Source organism: Urocampus carinirostris, chromosome 11 (assembly GCF_059441175.1).
Source record: "Urocampus carinirostris isolate Australia breed hairy pipefish chromosome 11, RoL_Ucar_1.0, whole genome shotgun sequence".
NCBI classification, from domain to species: domain Eukaryota; kingdom Metazoa; phylum Chordata; class Actinopteri; order Syngnathiformes; family Syngnathidae; genus Urocampus; species Urocampus carinirostris.
The window spans coordinates 22,148,470-22,171,256 of NC_142359.1; the positions used below are offsets into that span (position 1 = coordinate 22,148,470).

General features: G+C 39.5%; 2 protein-coding genes across 3 annotated transcripts; one reads left to right on the forward strand and one right to left on the reverse strand.

Annotated features, from left to right (window-relative positions):
* Nucleotides 1-83: 83 nt before the first annotated feature.
* On the reverse strand, nt 84-10,445 carry cct2 (chaperonin containing TCP1, subunit 2 (beta)). Its single transcript, XM_088348068.1, has 16 exons — nt 10,341-10,445; nt 9,576-9,650; nt 9,408-9,473; nt 9,180-9,291; nt 9,017-9,093; nt 8,758-8,870; nt 8,457-8,659; nt 8,280-8,380; nt 8,089-8,216; nt 5,724-5,827; nt 5,533-5,652; nt 4,711-4,839; nt 2,729-2,832; nt 2,561-2,660; nt 423-564; nt 84-339 (listed from the first exon to the last, which is right to left on the reverse strand). Exons 1-16 carry the CDS (start codon nt 10,341-10,343, stop codon nt 309-311), a joined length of 1,608 nt encoding a protein of 535 aa, XP_088204194.1. The 5' UTR covers nt 10,344-10,445; the 3' UTR covers nt 84-308.
* A 1,008-nt stretch (nt 10,446-11,453) lies between these two features.
* tspan12 (tetraspanin 12) lies at nt 11,454-21,778 on the forward strand. 2 transcript variants are annotated; one of them, XM_088347739.1, is made up of 7 exons: nt 11,454-11,698; nt 13,709-13,794; nt 13,860-13,995; nt 15,412-15,477; nt 17,717-17,824; nt 17,889-18,032; nt 20,791-21,778. In XM_088347739.1, the coding sequence occupies exons 1-7, from the start codon at nt 11,633-11,635 to the stop codon at nt 21,019-21,021; spliced, it is 837 nt and encodes a 278-aa protein (XP_088203865.1). In that variant the 5' UTR covers nt 11,454-11,632; the 3' UTR covers nt 21,022-21,778. The 2 variants fall into 2 exon arrangements, with proteins under 2 accessions (XP_088203865.1, XP_088203866.1); XM_088347740.1 differs by having other exon boundaries at nt 13,709-13,791.
* The last annotated feature ends 1,009 nt before the right edge of the window (nt 21,779-22,787 follow it).

A 22,787-nucleotide genomic window follows, 5' to 3' on the forward strand; every position in this document is an offset into this window, starting at 1 on the left:
CTGACGTTTTTTGGGCTTGGAACCAAGAACATTGCGGCCAATTCAGACAATGGCATGCCATATTAAGAGAAAAAAATGACCAGTTGATGTAACCTTAGTTTTTATTTGAGTCAACAAAACTGAAACAATAGCATCCAAAAAAGACAGGTTGCCGCTGAGTGGCCAATGCTACTGGCAGCAGATGTTGTTAGCTTTACCAGTAGCTAGCATTGGCCACTGAAGTGCTACCACTGAGGATGAAGGAGATTTTCTTATTGGAAGTCCACAGATAAATAACAATGCTGGCCTCCGTTTGTATGTTGGGACTTCTAGCAAGGATGCTGGTCTGGAACTCGTTTCCTGCAAACCGACAAAATAGCCATCATATCAGTCATATAGGTCAAACCGCCACTTGAACCCACTGGATGTGGCGCATGTCTCACCTGGGAGCTGCTTTGATAATGTTGTCCACCCTCAAAATCATCTCGGCTGCCTCGGAGGCGCTCAGCAGCACCTGACGCTTCACTTGGAAGGACTCTGTCACGCCTAGCGCTGACATGTCGCCCACGGTACCCTCCCACATGTCTGCAGGAATTTAAACACAAACAGATTATAACAGGCATGCACGATTTAATGTGGCCCACTATACATTTCTGAGTATGTCAAAAAATGTTCCCTCTAAATTTCCACGGGTCTGAGCGTTCACAAAAAGTCGGTGAGCAACGCTTGAAACTACAGTGAGCAACCATAATCCCAAGTGTGGCAAGATAATTAATTATCAAACATGTCCAAAACTTGACATCAAGTTACATTTTGCTGAGTTTCCGGCAATGCAAAATTATTTTTCTCTTTTGAATGAATTGACTCATGTACTATTGCAAAGGTTGTACGGCCTACAAACGTCGTTTGTTCTTACAATTCTTTCACAAGATATCCATTTCTTTTTATTTCTTGACATATTTTGTCGCATAATATTAACATTTTTGGGGGCTTATTTAGTCGGTTGTACGATAGAGAACTGTACTTAATCATATTTTTTAGTGGAAGTACAATGTTGGCAACAAGATTCACTTGATATAATTGGAAATTATTTGAATGCAACAAAAACTTTCATATTTTTTCCGTGTTTTTTCTACTTTTTTTAAAATTCCTTTAAAAAAAAAAATATCTTTGTGTTTATTTTTCCGAGCTGTTACTTTTTTCTTTTTGTTCTCTATTTACATTTTTCCTACAATTCTTTCTTTTCTTTTTTCTCAACTTTTCACTACTTTTTCATTTTGGTATTTTTTTCTTTTTTGTTCTATTCCCCCATTCCTTTAAGTCATTTTGTGCATGATGTTACATAATATTTGGTCATGTTGGGATTAAAGAAGCGAAAACAACCTGAAGAGCAGGGGAACCCGTGTATTTTTACCTTCATGCACTGTAACTTTGACTTAAGTCGCTTCTTAATTAGTAATTTTGAGCCCTCATTTTTGTGCGCTGGCTAAATTTTCTTGTGCGCTGAGAATGTGCGAGCAGTGCGCAATTGCGAACGCGCGCAGTTTAGAGGGAACACTGGTCATTTCAATCAAAAGTTATACCTTTTCAGATAAATGCAAAACAAATACGCTCAATAGCAGGACGGCAGTGTTGACTTTGTATAGCCTGATTAGTACAGGTGCAAAACTGTATTCACTTAACTGGTAAAACAGTTAATGTATTCAATGCCAATGCACATACATAAAACAAATTGCCTAAACTCCATTACGTATGCGCAAACCCTTTACAACTTCAAGTTTCCCGAAAAGCTTTCATGTCAACAAAATGCAATGGACAAACAAAAGCAACAGCAGGCGGACCCAAAAGGCAGAAGATGCTTTCCATCGCCAAGTAAATTTGCCTTTCAATGAATATACATAAATACAGTACGCGTTTCCCTCCCTATCAGACATTTTTTGGGACCGATATAGCTCTTTCAACGTTTGGGCTTCCTGATCCCCGCCTAAAAGAACGCAAAAGCAGTTTTTCATAATGTCCACATGACAACGACAAAGTATCATTTGAAGTAAAAACGTAGTGTCCAGAGATAATTTCCACTCATTAGTGTAATACGTGCAGAAAGAATATGTTAAATTAGAATTGGACAGTAAATGAATGGTAAACGATCTGCATTTATATAGCGCTTTTCAAGTCAATGAAGACCTCCCAAAGCGCTTTACAATGTGATTCACACTTACCCATTCACACGCACACACACACACCAATAGGGAGTCAGCCTTGCAAGGCGCCTACCTGCTTATTGGGGGCATTAGGGATTTAGTGTCTTGCCCAAGGACACTTCTCAATAGTTATTTATAAAAAATAAAACAAAAGTTTATAAAGTACAGTACTTTCATTTGTTAAATGGTTGAGCCTGTGAACCGGTTTCATTTTTGGTATTGGTATTAATGTCTAATAGGGCATATAAATAAATATATAAAGGTTTCTGGTAAGCTGGTTTTGACTAATGTGGGACCTTTTTGGAATGACAACCCCTGCGGAAAACGAAGGATAACTGTACAACCTACACTAGCTGGCTTGTTGTTTTGCTAATACTCACTCAAACCGATTGTGGTTTTGTTTTCCTGGTGCGCTGCACGCAACTGTGCCACCAGGTCGGCGCTGTCGTAGCCGGCGTTGTCTGCAATGATGGTGGGTAGCTGAGGGGACAAAGTCACATAAATGCCAGAAAAATAATAACAATTGTTCCTCTTTTTCCCCAATTTACCATTCTCAAAGCCTTGGCAAAGGATTCCATGGCAACGGCCTCCTTTCCTGGCGTCTTGTTGGCCAAATCGCTCACCACTTTTGCCATCAACATCTCTGAGCAGCCTGAGTTCCCAAAAATAAAACGTCAAAGTAAAAATTCTGTCTTTAAAAACAATCAACTGACTCAGATTCAGAATATTTATTGTCATTGTCATAAAGACCAACACAACTTCATTTGGAGCATCCATTTATTCAATTAAAAGAAAATTAAAAAATCTACATAATATGCAGAATATCCACAAGTGACATAAAATCCATAAACGACCTGAAGTAAACAGTAAAAGTGCAGACATGGTACCAGAACTTTACCTAAACCCACCAGACTGGTCGGAAAATCACACATCGCAAAAAACATTTTCACAGGGGCCGGAATGGTAAATTGTGGCGTTAAAATTGTGCCTCAGCTGAATGGCTGAGATCTTGTCAGAGTCCCACAATTAAATCATGACTAAGGGATGTAAGATTTGATATTAGTTTTTTTCTCTCTATGCTTTTAATTCACTAAAATTTTATTTCTTGTAGAGTTTATCAAGTGTGCATCTGAGAGCAAGATTTTGAAAAACCTTGTCAGCTCCCTTTAGGTGATTCATGTTACGTAAAACAAAAGCAAATATCTTGACATACAGGCAGTTAAAAAAATGTTTGTTAATGATAGTTCATGCATTTTTTGCTTATTATGTACATCAATATTGTTTTTATTTCTCACTGAATGAAGTTTTTACACAATTAGGAAGTGCTAAATAATACACTGTCTCTTTAAGGCAGAGGTCAGGAACTTAGGGTTTGCGAGCCTGATCTGGCTCTTTTCATGAGTACATATGGCACAGACCTAAAATTCTAGATAAGGAAAATTAATCCAGAAAATTTATATTCTCATTAACACTGAGTCGAGTTTGATGCACACCTAACCCATGTATTACTACCTACAATAAAAATGGTTTGTTCCAATATATAATAGGGAACAGTACCAACTACAGTTTACAGTCAAGGTGACACACAAAACAGGCGCCGTTTTGACTGTACGGCGATAAGAAATATTTTATACAGATGGTCATTAAATAATCTATGTTCACTGTTGACCCTCTATGATGAACCCCCAAAACATTTTAAACACACAAAAACACCAGCCAAGCACACAAAGTAGTTTGATTGGGTGAGCAGAGCAATGCTCGCAGCGCACATACTCACATCGAAATGAGCTTTCAAAGATTTTAGGTAACAGCGAGAGGGCGTCAAGTTTAAAGACATTTACAATATTTGTTGATATGTGACAAAGGCTCAGGCATTATTCTTATTTCATAAATTTTATCAAATCATTTGACACCACACCCTGAAAAAAAATTAAATTATTTGAAGAGCAGGTTTGGCGGTTTCGCTAAATTTTGTCTTAAAATATACGGTATGGCTCTCTCACTAAATTTATATATATATATATATATATATATATATATATATATACGTATGGGCAGCACGGGAGGGAGCAAATTGTCTGTCCCTGTGTGCCCTGCGACTGGCTAGCAACCAGTTCAGGGTGTCCCCTGCCCATTGCCTGAAGATAGCTGGGATGGGCTCCAGCACCCCCGCAACCCTACTGGGGATAAGCGGTGCAGAAAATGGATGGAGATATATACACACACACATTTATTTATTTTTGCTTTCATGGGTCGAAAAGGTTCCGGACCCCTGCTTCGTATGTATGGGCAGCACGGAAGGGAACAAATTGTCTGTCCCTGTGTGCCCTGCGACTGGCTAGCAACCAGTTCAGGGTGTCCCCTGCCCATTGCCCGAAGATAGCTGGGATGGGCTCCAGCACCCCCGCAACCCTACTGGGGATAAGCGGTGCAGAAAATGGATGGATGGATAAACACATTTATTTATATTTGCTTTCATGGGTCGGAAAGGTTCCGGACCCCTGCTTCGGGGCAAGGATTTTGAGTTTACCTCCTCCATAAACAGTGCGCGGCTCCTTCACGGTCTGGGCCAACACGCACAATGCGTCATGCAGCGAGCGCTCCGCCTCATCCAGAATTTGTTGAGTGGCTCCTCGTAGTACGATTGTGCACGCTTCACCTGCAGTCAAAAGTTTCTTTGAGATGCTTATTTAATTGTGATTGAACATAGAAATAGTTTTGAACTCTAAGGGTCCTGCAGAATAAGTTAATCCGAGACTTTCTAAATGCCTTCTGAAATCAAATCTAAGACAAGTCAACAAAAAAAACCCACAACTGAAAAAAATAAAACAAAGGCATGAATGTTAAAATCGCATTTTGGTCCACATAAAAATTTGCAATCTGGAAAAACACAGCACACTCTAAAGTTTTAGACATGGAAAACAATAAATACGAAGGATGTTTACAGTATTTCATGAATCCTTAGTCTAAATTTTAAGATAACTACTAATACCAAAGATTTATTTCTGCTACATTTATGCATGTAAATGACCTTTTGGTCCAATGCATGACTTTTTAAAACAATATTACAGTGCTATGTTCATGACCAATTTTGAGTTTAGCATCTTAAAAACACATGCTAGGGAAAAAAAACCTTTGTACTCTCTGGATATGGACAAAGAATAAATATGACTAATTTTGTTTACATTTTTAAGACTTTCAAAAATTGATTTAAGAAATTTTAATAACAATTAAGGCCTTATTTTTGGAACAATGAATTTAATGCCTTTAAAACTAAGGATTCGCCGGAACCCTGGTACTCACACAAATACGAATTATGCAAATGTTTTAACGAGTTTGTTGGTGCGCATACCCATGGCAACGCCAGAGAAGTGGATCAGCATGTCCTCGCCAATCATCACTTCCTCAATCAGCTTGCAGTGGCCCAGTTGCACCAGCTCAGGATGCTCGAACGTGGAGGTGATCTCGCCACCTGCGACAAGCACACAATTGAGCTCGGATTGCATTTGCACTCTGCAATGAAGTGGCAGTGACATCACGTACCGGTAACAAGGGCCAGGCGCTCAACGCCAGCAAAGTCAGCATGCTCGATGGCCATGACGCCGGCCTGAGCAAAGAGCTGCTCAGGGTAGTTGTAAATGAGCTGCCTGTTGGGTAAAAAAGTACACTGGAGTTTCATCTCAATGGTCAATTTCATATTTTCCTACAAATTGAAAACCCCCAAAATAGAAGCTTGAGTAGTAAAAAATAATGAGCCAATTACAGCTCTACTTTACATTTTAACAGTGTGCTTAAAAAAAAAAAAAAAAAAAAAAAAAAAAAAAAAAAAAACTGAAATATTAGAATTTTGCTCATTAGAATTGTCGTTATTGCCATTGATATTACCATTGTCCGCAACAAGATCAGACCGATTTATATTAAATAACTACAGTGGTATTACAAATTGCAAATCAGAGTGGATCACTACACGGTGCAGGGTAGAGCTCACCAGTTTGGGAGCTGGCAAGCCTAGGAACAGGGTTAATTTATGTTCACTATTCGCTGGCGTAACCACAGAGTTTTTAAACCGCAGGCAGGGTCTTTACCAATCTGGCCTGCGGTGTAGTACACCACCCAGTGCGTATTTCCCTGCTCAGCCTCCTAATCTAGGAGAGATGGGGATGGACAGGGTGTGGTGAGATGGGGTTGGGTCCAGTGGAGGGCCGTGTGTGATAACCAGGCTCCATTCTGCAGCACTGGGACGTGTCCTGGTGCTGCTGGGGGCTGAGGGAGTTGTTTGGTGGCGCTATCGGCGGTTTGTGCTCTGGGCAACAGCTTTGCACTTATTTATATGGATTTCCCACATTTTAAGCTGTTCCACCACAAATGGCATCTATCATATTTAGGACATGTAATCCCACTCAAAATTATATAGACCAAGGCTGTAATTTCCGTTTGGCTCTGGGGCCAGATCCAGACATTCTGTTCTGAAGCAGGCCGGATCAGTAAAAATGTAAATTAAAAATTCTTAGCTTTGTTTGAAGTATTATCTTTATCTTTCATTAGTAACCTACCGACACAAACAATAGGGGGGAAAAGATTTATGTTTAGCATAGAATATGTTAACTGGTTTATTTTAACAGTTGAGTGAATGCAATTTAACGCCTGAACCAACTTACCACACTAAATTAACTCAACACTTCCGTCTAGTAGCCACAGAGAGAATTTGATTTGAATTTTTTTTTAAAAATCATAACTTTTGATAGAAATGACCAAGCGACTCACTTCTTTTTTTGATGTGCCTGATTAAGACGACAGATACTGGGGTCTGTGGTTAACATTATGGCTCTGCTAATCTCATTCTCCTTTATTGATTAGTTACAGAAAGTGGGCTCAGACCTCGGTGAAGCTTAGCTTCTGGTGAAAGAACATGGACAGTTGCATACTTGGGGGAGACCCCACGTCTTTCAGATCCACCACCTCAGCCCCAGTATTCTTTTGTGTATTTTTATGTTTTTGTGTGTGTGCCTTTTTCAGAACAGTGAGATGGGAATGTCTGAGTATTGCACTGCTACATCTTCCTTACTGGTTTCCTGACAACTTGAGTCATCTAGGATTCGAATATATGCAATGAATGGCCAAAGATCAATGAAGATATATACCTAAAAAGCACTAATAAAAAAATAAAACTAAAAAGGGAACAATGATGCCTCAAAAATGTATCATGGATCAGATACACTACCTTCATGGAGGAAAAAAGGTAATTGACAATTGGTTATAGTAAATTGACAAATCACTTTTTACATTTATAAATCGTTAATAATTTTAGATTAAATAATTCTTTATAGTTCAAACTGTATATTTTACAAGTATTAAAAAATAGCTGTTTTAATGTTTCAAATGGATTCATTCCTTTTTAGTTTTATTCCAATTGGCAGGTAGATAACTATTTGGATAAAATACATTTTGAATACATTTTAAATAACATACTTTGACTAAATTGTTCTATCTATAGTAAATAATAAAGATGATAAAAGCTTTACAGATAAACGTAAAGAAACTTAAATTTATATTTCAATGCATATTTTAATTATTTTGAATTCTAAGATTAAGTATTCAGGGTAGTAGTTAAATATAAAAAATACTTTATTCAACAAAACAAATTGGGGATTTTTTTTTCCACTGATGTTTTTATATTAATGACACAAGACTGTTGAGAGCAAGGTGGTTTAAAATGTTCACAGAGTAATTTAAGAATAAAGTGTATTGATACTACACACTCCCTTGGATGTTTCCCAGGGTTTCGGACTGAAGTGACAAAACACTAATATTCACACAAAACTAAAATGTATAACCTACCGATACCAAAACTGTCCCATCAGAATCAAAAAATGCATGTCGTATGTATTGTTGAGTGTTAAAGAATGACCTGTTGATGAAGCAGTTGATCCCATGCTTAAGGATTCTGTCCACCTTCTCCTTCATCTTCTCTTTCTCAGCCAGCTCAATATCGGCCACCTTGGCTGTAGAGTCCACTCGAACTCTTGACCCGAAGATCTGTGGCACAAAAATTAGCAATAGTTTTTTTTTCATTTTACAGGTGAAGGTTCTTCAACCCACTTTTATTTTGTCTGTATCCATGCCTGTGTTGGCAATGAGGATATTGGCGTTTTCGAGCCTCTTGGGCTGATTCACACCAATTTTCTTGTCCAGAAGGAATCCTGGACAAACAAGGTGAAGGTACAATCAAGTCAAATTATTTACACCACAAAAGAACAGAGCGGCGGACTGACTCACCTTCATCAAGGTAGGAATCGGTGAGGCTTCCACCAAGCTTTTTGATGACATGGATGGCTTCCAAGTTGCCCGAACCCTTCAGCCTCATAACAGCATCGACTGCCAGCTTGGAAAAGTGATCCTTGTGGTGGGTCAGGAGCTTGGAGGACAGCGTGGTACGTGCAATGTTTAGAAGGTCTTCTTGGAAGCGGGCCGAGTCATTGCTAGTGAAACATGCACCCCACAAAAAAATAACATAATTAAAAACAATAAAAATGCTGAATTGCAGGGCTTCACTGGCCAAATTCAAGAGATTGAGCACCTGTGATCCACAGCTGCCTCTCTCAGTGCATCCCTGGCCACCTGAGTGGATTTTCTCCAGCCCGAGATAATAGTCTGTGGGTGAATCTTTTTGGCAATTAGAAGCTCTGCTTCCTTTTAGAAAAAGAGGTCAAAAAAGAAGTTTTTTGTCAGTATAGAATGTGACTTACATTTTTTTAATTTAAAAGAGCCCGAAATCCAAATCAGTTTAACTATGCACATAAATGATAGCTCTAGTTGTAAAGTTAACAGATTCTCACCCGTAGGAGCTCAGCTGCCAGGACAGTGACGGACGTTGTTCCATCGCCGACTTCGTCATCCTGAACTTTTGACATGTCTGCATGCATGGACATAGAAAAAACAAACTTACACCTCCTTCAGAATTATTGTACTGTGTAATGAATGCAAATGATTTCCACTCACCAACTAGGACTTTAGCAGCAGGGTTGTCAACACCAATGGCCTTGAGGATGGTCGCGCCATCATTAGTAACCGTCACACTGCCGGTTTTGCCACCACCCATCAGAATCTTATCCTAAAAACACACAATGCACAAGAGGCCAACGTACAACTGTTCGTTAATATCATTCTATCAATGATGTTTACCATTCTATTTTAGCTTTAATCGAGCTGATATACATACAAACTCACCATGCCTTTGGGTCCCAGGGTACTTTTAACAAGGTCTCCAATGGCAATGGCACCCACAAAAGACGACTGCGGGGATAACATGGGACACTTGTGAAGCTAACTGTATTTTTTTCATAACTTTGTTGTAATAATTATTTTCATTTGGGGATTATATACAAACACACGCACCAGACGAGCAGTTTCAGCTTTTTCTTCATCAGCTCCATGTTTGAAGATGTTGACTGGGGCCATGGACAAGGACGCCTGTGAAACATCAGGATCGAAGTCATTTTGTCTGTTCATTTTTCTTACTAAAAGTTAACAACAAAATGTACATTTCAATCGTCAAAGAACCAATAAAACGGAAATCGTAATACAAAATAATCTCGAAGCCTGTGTATCTTGGCAACCATGAACGCAGCACCATTTTAGGTAGAACCCACGAGAAGGTTCAAGAAACTCTCAAAAGAATGACTAAGTAGTCAACTATAAATACCACAAAATCAAAACTGTAATCATGTTTATAATAACTTTTACAATAGGACCATATTATGACTTATATTTTTTATAGAAAAGCTGACAGCCTCAATGTCTTCCATGACAAGCTTAGCTGGAGAGGGCTACGCAGCTAAGCGCTATAAGCCTATTAAAATCACCATTTACAACATTGATCATCTTGTCCAGTTTTGAAAATATATCAAAAGTATTTTAGAATTCATTTTTATTACGTTGAAATCCTCACGAGCCTAAGTATTACCTAAACTCCTTATACACTAATAGCGTACATGTGCTCGTGCCGGCTAGCATCGCTAGCTAACAGGTGCTAATGAAACAAAGAGCCTGATGCAACGTCAATGTCCATACATGTAGTCCTTATTGATTTCAACGTTCAATAACAACTGTTTATTATAATGTGTGAAAGTTAAAATAATAACAAAAGATGCTGAAACTCACCATGATGACTGTGTTTTAGGGCGTATGCAGAAGAAAAGGATAGACTCCTTCGTGTTGGCTTTCCCGTTAGATTAGACAATAGGAATTTCCTTTTCTGCCCCCTACCGGAAACCAAGCGAAATAAAGGAATCGAAATTGAATCGCGTTTCTGTACAGTATTGTCATTTATATCCACGTTATTTATGTTAAACGTTAGCATTAACGTTAATTATAAAGAGCTGGTGGATATAGGGCCATAAATTTTGAATATATGTAAAATAACATACTTTGACTAAAGTTGTCACCTATGCCAAGATTGCCAAAAGCACTTTAGCTCCGGGGCCACATGATAGAAAAATATTTTCACAATAAACAACTAAGGAACATAACTGGTGTAGTGAGAGCACTTGCTGAGAGGGTGGATGAAACTTTTCTCAGATGGTATGGACATATGGAAAGAATGGATGAAGGCCGTTTGACGAAAAGAGAGGAAAGCCCTATATGGTTGGATGGATGTGGTAAAAATTGCTCTGGGTGTGAGGTCAGTTAATTTGGATATACTACAAAAGTATTACTGCAGAAATACAACAAAAATAAAACAGTAATACAGCAAAAATTCTAAAAACACACAAAAAAAACTACAAAAAGACAACTAGAGTAATACAGTACGTCAAAACTAAATATCATATGAATTGCTTAAAACAGGGACCTAATCTATATTATTTTGCTTTAATTGTGAGCGTTTCAAAACCAATTTTATGAAATTAATCTTAAGAAACAAAAACAAATTTAAAGTGAAACAACGTCTGCATGTATATTTATCGATAAACAAAAAATAGGATAGGTCTCCAGGACTGGCGCCTTGGCAAAATTTTTTTAACCCAATACGACCACCGACTCCAAATAGTTGCCCACCCCTGTCCAAGTCCAAGTTTTCTGACTTAATAATTCCTATTTCGAGGCACCCCTCAATGTATTTTTTTTTTTATTTTTAACCACGTTTTTCCCTACTCATGAGAAGAAAGAACTTGGGGCGACATTCCTTCCCCTATGACCTCCCCGGGGAAAGACTTACGCCGAGAATGACGTGCACGCGCACGTCATCTCCTGACTATTTCGAGAGCTCGTGCGTGTGTGCATCTGTCCGCAGAAGCGAGACAGGCTGACTTACAAGTTTGCACCAGGCTGCCAGCACCTGTTCTCCGCCTTGTCCAACAAACCAACAGAGGACAACCGGCTGCACCTTAAACCGTACTGGTCCAGTTCAGCATGCCGCCACGTTGGACCGACTTAATTAAGGTCCGAAGCGCCCGATGGCGAGACAGGACGCCGTGAGATGCGTGCGTTTTTTCCTCTACGCACTCAACGTGCTCTTTTGGGTAAGAAGTCCAATTTGGTTTGCCGAGTTTCAAATATTGGATGCTGAGACAGCTAGTATTTGGTCTTAACAGACGTCTAACCTTTTATTTCGTTTCTGACCTTGTAATTTCACCTAAAAATGGATAAATTGAGGAATATTGATTTGCGTGCGTGTTCATGCAGGCTGTTGTGTATTTTAACTTATTGGAAGGAGTCTGCCCGTGTTGGGATTGCCTGTGATGTGTTTTGAGTGTGTCGAATGCACAAATGTTAATTTATAGATCATTTTCCCGTGTTTTTAAACACGCAACAAAGCCTAGCTGTGCGCACATTGTTGAGGTAGTATGATTTCAGATTCAGAAAAATTATTCTCAATGTCAGAGTTGACCTGCTCTACAGCCTGTGAATATAGACTGTCGGCCAGTCTAGACTTGCGGTGGACGAAAACGCAGGGAAGCAGGAACCTTGCCAAGGTGCTCGAAAAAATGGAACTTGATAACAACATTTTCAACAAAGTCACAATTAACAAAACTGTCCAAACCAGAAAACAAAAACCAAACCTCGCAAACTACAGTGAAACTGAAACATTGTGTTGGTGACAAGTAATGATGACCTGACAAAGGAAACTATTGATTGCTGCAGTACTTTTGAACTTGGTTCCTAATGAGAGTGGAAGAAGGTGTGGGGATTCTCCACTCCCATTGTCCGTTGGCGCCCTCTGGAAAACAGTGGTGTGCTGGATCATAATATATAATAGGCATTGGTAGCAAACATACCATTCCTTCGTGATTTATCCTACTTACACTTACTTGGGCATTCAAGTAAATCTAAATCAGATCGCCACAATAACTTTGAAAAACTTTTGAAAAAGCATGTTTCCTCTGGGAATTGCAAATGTAAAAAATATGTTCTTTAACATTTCCAACTGTGTACAAAGGCTGGGCATGCTGTTAATGTAAATTGCGACACCAAAAGCGCAACTCTACATACAAATCTTCCCTTAATTCATTCAAACTTATACTGCTATTCCCACTGTCTTGTGTCCACAATGCATCCTGTGCTCTTCCGGTGATGACGTAGGCTTGAAAGGGGTCTATGAATTTTTCTGATATTTTATGGTTTTTGTTCAGTTCAGATTGTCGTATACCCATTTTTGTTATATTGATCTCATCTTGGGCAGCACGGCGGCGCAGTGGCACAGTTCATGTCATGGGAACCTCCTGCGTGAGTTCAAATCCAGCTCCAGACTTCCTGTGCGAAGTTTGTATGTTCTCCCCGTGCTTTCGTGGGTTTCCTCCGGGCACTCCGGTTTCCTCCCACATTCCAAAAACATGCATTTCAGGTGAATTGTCCGGTCCAAATTGTCCCTAGGTGTGAATGTGCGAGTGAATTGTCTGTCCCTGTGTGCCCTGCGATTGGCTGGCAACAAGTTCAGGGTGTCCCCTGCCCACTGCCCGGAGATGGCTGGGATGGGCTCCAGCCCCCCCGCGACCCTAATGAGGATAAGCGGTACAGCTGATGAGATGAGATGATCTCATCTTATCCATATTGGCTTTAATATTGATCGTCTCGCTCTAATCTTGACCATCTCAGTCACTGGTAGCAGACGACAACACCATTGTAGATTGCTAATATTGTCAAATTACACTAGAAAATGTTATTGTTAAGGTGTGGTGATAGATGATGGACCCAGGTGGGGGATGCAGGAACTGATGACTGTTTGTTTGTAAGGTTTATCATCTCTTAAGGAGAATTACAATTATAAGGGGAGCAATTGGCTGTGGTTGACAGGTCTCCAGGTTTGCTAATTGGTGTGAATTGAGTGTCAGTTTCCGTGGTTAGAGGCATATGCTGAGAGTTTGTTTTTAAAGTGGATTTATATTAGTGTTAACTTTTGTGTATGTTGTTTAGACGTGGTGTGCAATGACTGTATACTACCACAAAAAGAATGAGTGCGCGTGTTGCGTGTTCCACATACACAGATGTTATTTCTGTCAGAGAAACTTATCTGTGTGTGTGTACTCTTGCAGCTGATGTCCGCAGGCATATTGGGAGTGGCGGCGTGGATTCGAGATTCCCTAAACGCCGTTCTGACTTTGACTGCTCACACCAGGTTGTCTGCATGAACCCACAACAACAACAACAAAACACTAATGTGTGCGTGTTTGTGCTCGTGTTCAGGTTGGAGGAGGCTGCCGTGCTGACGTTTGCCCCCCTGGTCCATCCCGTCTTAGTTGTGGTGTGCTGCTTCCTGTTGATGGTGGCCATGTTGGGTGTGTGCGGCACACTGCGCTGTGACCTAATGATGCTCTCTTGGGTAAGGTGACCTTTAAATGAGATTGATTGTCTCACTAACAGATACTGTAAAACAAATACAGTGGTACCTCTTCTTACGAGCTTAATCGGTTGCAGGATCGTGTCCGTCGTATTTTTTCCAATATAAAATAATGAAAAACTAATTAGCCTATTCCAGACCTCCCAAAGGCATCAAAGTGAACTGCTATAAAACACATCTTCCTAATCACTAGAACACATTCAAATAACAATTTAACATAAAAACATACTGTGATAAGATAAATAATATGATATTAACAAATAAAATGCGGGTTTATTATGAGCATTGTAACGAATGTGTGTGCATGCAGTTGAGGAAGGTGGAGGCGGTTGCAAAAGGTCCCGGGGTGGCATACCTGTCAACGTAAAGTCTCCCCCGTATTTCATTTTTTTTACAAAATCATTTTGCATTGTATAAGCCGTATAAGCAGGATTATTTAAAAATAAAGAGAGAGAGAAAACTGGTCTTGCCCATTTCAGCTTTAGTCCAGATCATTTGAATCACTGGTAGCAGATGATAAAGTCATCGTAGATCTCATATTATCCCGGTATTCTACCTAGCCTGTCTGGCTGTGAGTGGTTGCCATGTTTGTTTAGTAAGGTTTATTACCTCTTAATAAGGAAAATTTCCATCATTAATAAGGGGAGCGATTGGCAGATGATGACAGATCAAGAGACTGTTGATACATAAGCACTTTGTCATGGTCGCCTTGGCGACCGGTCTGCCCCGCCCCCTGGGCCCAGCTGAAGCAGTTCAACTAATCGAGTGTCTGCTATTTAAGGCTGGATTGTGTGCTTTGCGGGTGGGGGCTCATTACATATACACACTCCCGGTCTGTTATGCCTTGTCCTGTTTTAGTTTAAAACATTGTCCGTTCTGTTATGCCTTGTCCTGTTTAGTTGAGTTGGAAGAATCAACTGTTTGTTTCGTCATGTCCCAGAGTTTTGGACAACTTTTATTTTGTTAAATAAAACTTTTGGATCGTTACGCAATTGAGTTCTCCCTTCCTGCCTCCGTTCTGGTCCGGTCACCCCTCCTTCCCCCCACCCCGATTCCGTGACACACTTACTGTACACTTACAATTAAACTTACTGGAAATTTAAATGAACGTACACACAAAAAAATGTACAGCCTATTTTTCATTGATTTTTTTTGCCTGTAGTAGTTTGCACCCACAAACTGGATGAGCTAATGCTGGCAGTAAATAGTCATGAGTGGTGAGCGCTTCCTAGTGGTAGCTTCTGGGACTGCTCGTGAACTGGATTCTCCTTTGTAAAGGAGCAAGAGTTTTGTTAGAAATAACTTTTATACCAATGATTGTGTTTAGAAGTGCTCGTATCAAGAGGTACCCTTTTATAGGTACATGTTACATATACATACTCTGTGTTATCGTTGCAGTACTTTGGAAGTCTGCTGGTCATCTTGTGTGTGGAGTTGGCCAGCGCTCTGTGGACTTATGAGCAGGTGTCACATGCAAACACACACCCACACAAATGGAAGCAGGGGTCACCAACATGGGGCCAGGGTTGGGTAGGGTTACTTTAACTGGATTACTTTCAATTACTTTTGGATTACTCCAATACCAAATATGCTAATAAAAGACAAAATAAACTAAATATGAATACAATTATGACTAACAACATGTGGTAAGCTTTCTCTCCTGGCTTTGATCTCTTTGATCTCCGGCAAAACTAACATAAACTGCGACAGAAACAAAATGAAAATAAATCCAAACAGCTTGCCAACATCATTTTTGCCATTCCATGTATTCCGTTACTCCCCAAGCCTGCACACAATTTGGTAATTTCATTCATATTTAGTTTCTTTTGTCTTTTATTAGCATATTTGGTATTGGAGTAATCCAAAAGTAATTGAAAGTAATCTAGTTAAAGTAACCCTACCCAACCCTGCATGGGGCCCTCGGGAACACATTGCCCCAAAGAACACCTTGGGAGCCCACTGAGAGGGTCTTAAAACAACTAATCAGTAACAAATCGTTGTGATTTCTGAGGACATTTGAAAGTATAAACACCAGAAAATCAGAATTAGACTTGTATCTATTGTCATTCATAACAACGCAGTGAAAATTGTTTACAACAAGGTTAGAAATGGCACTCCAAGATAAACATAGAAAGAAGACTTGAGGAAAAATAAGACGAAAAAAATGTCAGGATGAATGGACTAAAATCTTTATTGGGTAGTGGTAGGAGACTGGCCTGATTCTAAGCCATCGTAACAATACCACAATGTAAAATACTGCAATAATATTTAGCAGAAGTAAAATTCCAAAGTAAGTCAATAAATAAGATATGAATACCCAGTTTATATACATAGGCAAGATGTATATTTTTCACAGTCTTGTGGCTTGTTTATTAAGGTTTTGGCACTGAGGAAGAAACTGTATCTGAGGTAGAGGTAAGATCTTAAACCAAATCCTGAGTCCCAGCTCAACACGATTTCTTGGGCCTGGTCAGGCCTAAAAGATAAATATATGTTATATCTATAAAAATCTTTACTAAAATAATGTGTGGATACTACCCAAAAATCTTTTACGGACGTACTGCAGGCGTGGTATATGGCCCAATTTCCAATCCGTCAAAATGATGGACGGCTTTAAAATTTTCCACTCAACTTTTAAAAAAAAGTTCATTGTTCTGACTCGGCCTGTGTCTGGTCTTTAATACTTGCAGGCCTGGGTAAGTCTGGGCTGGATTTTTTAAGCCCGATTTTACGTCTGATGTGAGCCTGTTAGTCCTTGTTTTAAGGGACCGGTAGCGTCTACCAGATGGCAGCATGTCAAAGAGGTGGTGACCAAAATTAGAAGAGTCATAAATGTTGTTCGCAAGCTGTCAAAGATTTATAGAACATGTTTTATATTAGTAGTATCTGTTTTCTAGACAGGTGTGTCCAAACTTTTCAGAAAGCGGGCCACACATGGTAAGCTGAAAGTGTGTGAGTGCCGAATATTCAGCCTGGCATTCTTTGAACAGTCTTTAATAAATTCACCCTCCGTGCCCTGCAATCAGCGTCTCGGCCTCGTAGCTCGTAACATTTTCATTTAACTCACAGGGTCTCATGAAAAGGCACTGCTGTGCCGTTAAAACAGCTTTCAGTTGCTTCACCTTTTCACAGCATCAGTTTCCAGATAGGATTTTGTCGTAGGCTAAAGTTCTCACAGAAAGCCAAGGGCAAGGTGGCCAGGGGCCACTGCCATCTGGTAAAATAGTGAATTTTCTTTGGCACGAACTTATTTTATCCTGTAGTCAACATTACTGGCGGACCACAAAAATTTGATCATGGGCCGTAACTTGCCAGGCCTTTTACTTGGCTGGTATAAGAAAACACTAACTTAATCTGTGTTTTATATACATGATCCATTGAATAGATCTTGATTATTAGCTTAGCTATTAAATATTTAAGTGCCCAGATTTTTCCTTTTTAAAGGAAGATTCTTCCGTGGTTGACTGAGGCTATTTCGGCCCTAAGCATAACATAGTGACAACATGCATTTTAGCCCCTCAAATTAACATAGTAGATCTGAGCTTTAAGGAGTGTTTGCACTCTGGGGGTTTGTGTATGGTGTCAGGGATGGGTGTGTGTACGTGGGTTTGTAATTTGCAATTCTCAGTGCATGTTTGTTATCAGCAAAGGGGTGCAACACCTGCCTTACAGTGTCCGTATGTGTTCCACCTGCTGTATTTAGCCCCCTGTGCAACGCTCCGACATGATCAGTCTCAAGTTACGGATGTCAAACTTTGGCCTTCGCCAGCATCAGTGGCTTACACACACCTGGAACACCTTTCAGACAGAGGTTAGTTGGCAGTTACGCATCTGCACACACACAACTACATTATTTTAAAACTTTCGTCTTGTAGTTTCAGTGCTGTGGTGTAATCTACTTCACGGATTGGTTAGAAATGACAGAGAGAGAGTGGCCTCCGGATTCGTGCTGCTCCAATCAATATCCAGGGTGTGCTCGTCGCGCCCACCAACACGACCTCAGTGATATCCACCAAGAGGTGTGAACGTAGTTGTGACACAATTAAGTCCTGTCTAAGAAATAGGAGGACATGATATGGGGCAGATGTAAGATCTTAAGTCCAAGCCTGATTTCTGGGCTGGGTTGGGCATAAAGTGTCAATCATTGCATTCAAGTTGGGCCAGTTTTTTCTCTCACAGCAGTTTTTTAATACTCACTTATCATTGTTCTTCTTTGTCTCCCTTTTTTAAAGTGCCGTGTCAAATTCATAATGAAATACTGCTGCTGTGGTCTACGGCCCAATTTTTAACCCGTCAAAATGACAGCCGGCCCTAACATTTTCCCGTCAACTCTTAAAAAAAAATCTGTCAATTACAAAAGACAGCCTTTATTTTGCTATGAATTACCTCTCCCGAGTCCTCAGAAATAAAATGTGAAATTACGGGTTTGCTTCGGGCTTGTTTATTGGTCGAGCTCGGGCTGTGGTCCTGCTTTAATACCAGTGTGTCACAGTCTGGCTGGCTGGTTTGGTTTTCTCTCTCTCTTCCCCTCTCACTTTTCATTTTCCTTTTTTGGTCACTTCCTCCTTGGCTCTGATTTCCACAGTCATCCAGTGGGCCTGGGTCAGGACTGATCGTACCTCTGATATGAGGTTGGCATTCTTATAAGAAAGAAATATGTTGTGGCAAAAATACAAGGAAATCCTCACAATTGCATGTGATCATTAGATGTTGTGGCATGAAAAAGATATCCGTTATGACGTGGGTGTCCAATAACTGAGTAGTACAGTTTTAAAAATAACTCACTAGTGGAAATTTTAGTCGAAAATTTCATGTCTAACTGGCAAGAGAAATCATTGACATTGTTAGTGTCTGTAAATACATAGACAATTCTTCCAAAATCATTTTCAAAATTAGCCTGTAATTTATGTATGAAAATGACCTTGTACCACATGTTATTGTTGTCCCCCATGAGGCTTACTGCAAACACCAAACAGACCTTTTTATGGTATTCTATCAGAGAAGGGATTCCTCTTGCCACTCGTCCGCGTGTCAAATGATTTCCTGTGTATATCATGTTTATGGTTTATACTGGCTGAATAACGAAAGGAAAGGAAAGATTTCTGCAGAGTACGGACTAATACTTGTCCAATGCTTAAATTGCACCACATCAGCTCATAGGTAAAAATCCAGCCCAACCCATCCCTAGCCTGACCAATTACCTTGCATTGTAGGACCGAGCACGAAGCAAACCCGGAATTTCATATTTGTCTGTGAGGACTCAGGAGAAAGAGTAGTTATTTATGACAATAAATTGAAGCCTTTCTTTTGTCACGAAAAGTTTAAGGTGGTGTACGGAATTTAAAACTTTCAACTCTGTCACCAACTCCTGACATAAAGTTATGATAACAGCCTCAGCCAGCAATACAAAAATAAATAAATAAATAAATAAAATACCAGCTCGGTACCTAGATGGTAGGGCGCCCGCTCCGAGACTGGGAGGTCACTGGTTCAAGCCTCGGCCGAGTCATACCTAAAACTTACAACATTGGTACTCATTGCCTCCCTGCTTGGCGCTCGGCATTAAGGGATGGAATTGGGGGGTTTGGTCACCTAATGACTCCCAACACAGCAGTTGGGTCTAAAAACCCGGTGCCGATCGAAGGCGACGCGTCACGTCGAGAGGTTCGCGTGTCAAATGATTTCCTGTGTATATCATGTTTGTGGTTTATACTGGCTGAATAACGAAATACAAAAGCTCTTTCATGATGTGCGTGCATGTACCAGCATTTCTTAGACATGCTCAAATAAAATCTTATTTCATCTTTTGGAAGGATTGGGTTGTTCGGACTGTATTTAAAACAGGCTTTTTCTAACCTTTACTATTTTTTATGTCATACTAACAAAAAAAATGTGAAGCATAAAGTCACTTTCCAACCTCAACCCCTTCCCCCTTCCCTTCTACCTCATTGGTTGTGCGTCCTCAACAGCATTGCCAAAAGTAAGATGAAAACAGATGGGCGCGGTGAAAAAAATACTTGAAGGCTCTTTGAACTCTGTTGGGCATTATTAACAAATACAAATCGAAAAAATATTCTATTTAAACTTTTGAAGGACACCTCAAACAGCGCAGCCTACCATCAAACAAGGGTGTATAAACATTTACACCTTCTATATTTCTGTGTCTGCCCTGGGTACATAAACCATTAAACAATTTTCCATAATTGACAGATTTTTTAAAATCGTTGACGTTGTAATTTTAAAGCCGTCCATCATTTTGACGAATGTAAAATGGGCCATAAACCACAGCATAAGTATGTACCTAAGAATATGACCCGCCACTTTAGGAGAGAAAGGCAGAGAGACAGAGAAGAACAATGACGGGTGGAGGATAAAAAAAAAATGTCAGCAAGAAAGAAGTCCAGCCTGACCTTAACGTCACGATTCAAAATTTCGGATCGAACCGGGCCGCAATTTAGGTCAGGCTCGGACTTGGTTTCAAGCTCTTACCGCTGAGTGCCATTATATAATATTAGTGGTTGACTGAGCCTCTTTTAACCCATTTTCCAATAATTTGGTAATGACATGATAATAACCTTGTAACAACATAGTACTAAAATAGTAATAACATCATAAGCTTTCATCTCAGAAATGTATAACAAACTGGTAGTCCTTCATTTTAATCAGGAAAAAAAGTAGCTCTCAGCTTCTAAAAGGTTGGCGAAAATGATACCATGATAAAATAAGGAAATGTAAAATGTTTGTGGTTTGAGAAATCTTGACTCTTCTGACCTGCAGGGCTGCGGTCCCAAATTGTTGTCTTTCATCCGGTCCAGCTCGCCGCTTCAGCTGTTGCGTTTCCTGGTCGTGGCCTTGGGTGTGGCCCAAATCCTGGCCATGATCCTGACACTCATGCTGCTTTGGACGCTTTATTATGGACGTAAGCAGCCCAAAGAAGGATTGCCCGCGCCACCTGAAGGCATCGTTGCACTCACACATGGCCAGCACCACACACACAGTGTGTCTTAGCATAGACATTGCATATTAACTTTTACAATATTTTTTATGTATGTATTTAAAAAAAAAAAACAATGTTAATATAATAGTTCATGTATTTTTGCTTATTATTTAATATGTTTTTTTTAACCACTTATTGGTCCTAAATACAGTAATATCATACCTGTCAACCTGTACGGTTTTGCCGTACAAAATACGTTTTTTATGCATTTTAAGACGAGTACGACGTACAAGAAAATCTGTACGGAAAAACGCAAATTTGTCAATGATAGGTACCATCCGGTATACACAGACTATCACGAAACAGCAAATCAATTAAGTCAAAGGAGTTCGCTGCGGAAGCCTCTATCTCGGTATCGATTTTTTCGTTGCAAACGAAGCGAGTGGTTTGATGCTAATGTGCGCATGCGTCTGCCGCCCGGGGATTTCCCATCATGCATCATTCGTAAAAAAAAAATATATGTTGTACGATTATTTTGTATTTTGTACGGGAAAATACAACAGTTTGTATGGGCACGGAGCCGTGGAGGTTGACAGGTATGTAATATACAATGTCCCTTTAAGTAAGGCTTGAAAAAAAGACGATTTTATATTTGTCTATGTGTATGTGTGTTTTTTATGTTAATGCATTTACCCAAATCTGAGAGCTCAATTAAGTTATTATCAAATATGTTCAAAGTTTCTTAAATAATTTTACCAAATATTTAATCATTAATATAAACAAAACATGTAGCTAACAAAACACTTGAAAGCAATAAAGATCGGATTGAAAAAATGCACTGCTGTTGTCATGGCAATGCTCTCTTTGTGTTTATTTCCTTTTGGTAAGGAATGTTTTTTTCCAAGGGTTAAAGTTCACAAAGGAAGCGAGCGGAGAGGAAACCAAATGCACAAGCTCCACGCATTATTAACAGTTGAGACAAGACAATTCTTCCTGAGACAAACAAGTGCATTTATTTTTGTTACATTAGATTTATTAGAATACAGAACACACTGTTGATCATTTCTTGCTCCTCCTTCATGCCACATATCCACAATAAAAATATAACTATCACAAGCATCATAAACAAACGTGTTGATATAGAAATGTGACACAATTATGCTGTGAAAATAGGAATATGATAAACCTTTGTAGTAGTATCTTTGATTCATGGAGCATCTTTCCAAGCAAACTAGAAAACTTGTCATAAATTATTTGTAAATTGTGTCACTTAAAACAAAATATAAGTAAAAAAACCAGAATAAACAGAAGCTCATGCAAGTTGTGTAGACAGTCATTTAAGCATTCATTCAATATCCTTAATATCTTGGGAAGGTTCATGCATACATTTTCATAACAAACTTAGGGCTTTAATTTTTTTAAACAATGAATACAAATCGGCCAGACCTTGAACTTGCATTATCATGCTGTACCTTACAACTGAGAAGAGTTGTTGACCAATTTTCTTTTCTTTTTTTGCAACAGCTTCTATTTGCTTATCGTCAGTATGCTTGCATGTAAAGAATAGTCGTGTTAAGATCAGAATATTGCCGATATTCAGGCTTTGTAAATGCACACAATAATAGGAACGCTTGTGAATGAGAACCCAAAATATTTAAACTCCTATGCTATGGGTCACCCCTCTCGGGGTAGATAGATAGATAGATGCTCTGGGCAGGATCTCTTCCCTGACCTAGAATGGGCATGCCACCCTGTTCATTGGTTTGACATTTGCAGTGTGGTTCAGTATTTTGATTATTAAGCACTATTTACATCATTATCACTATTGGCCAATCAT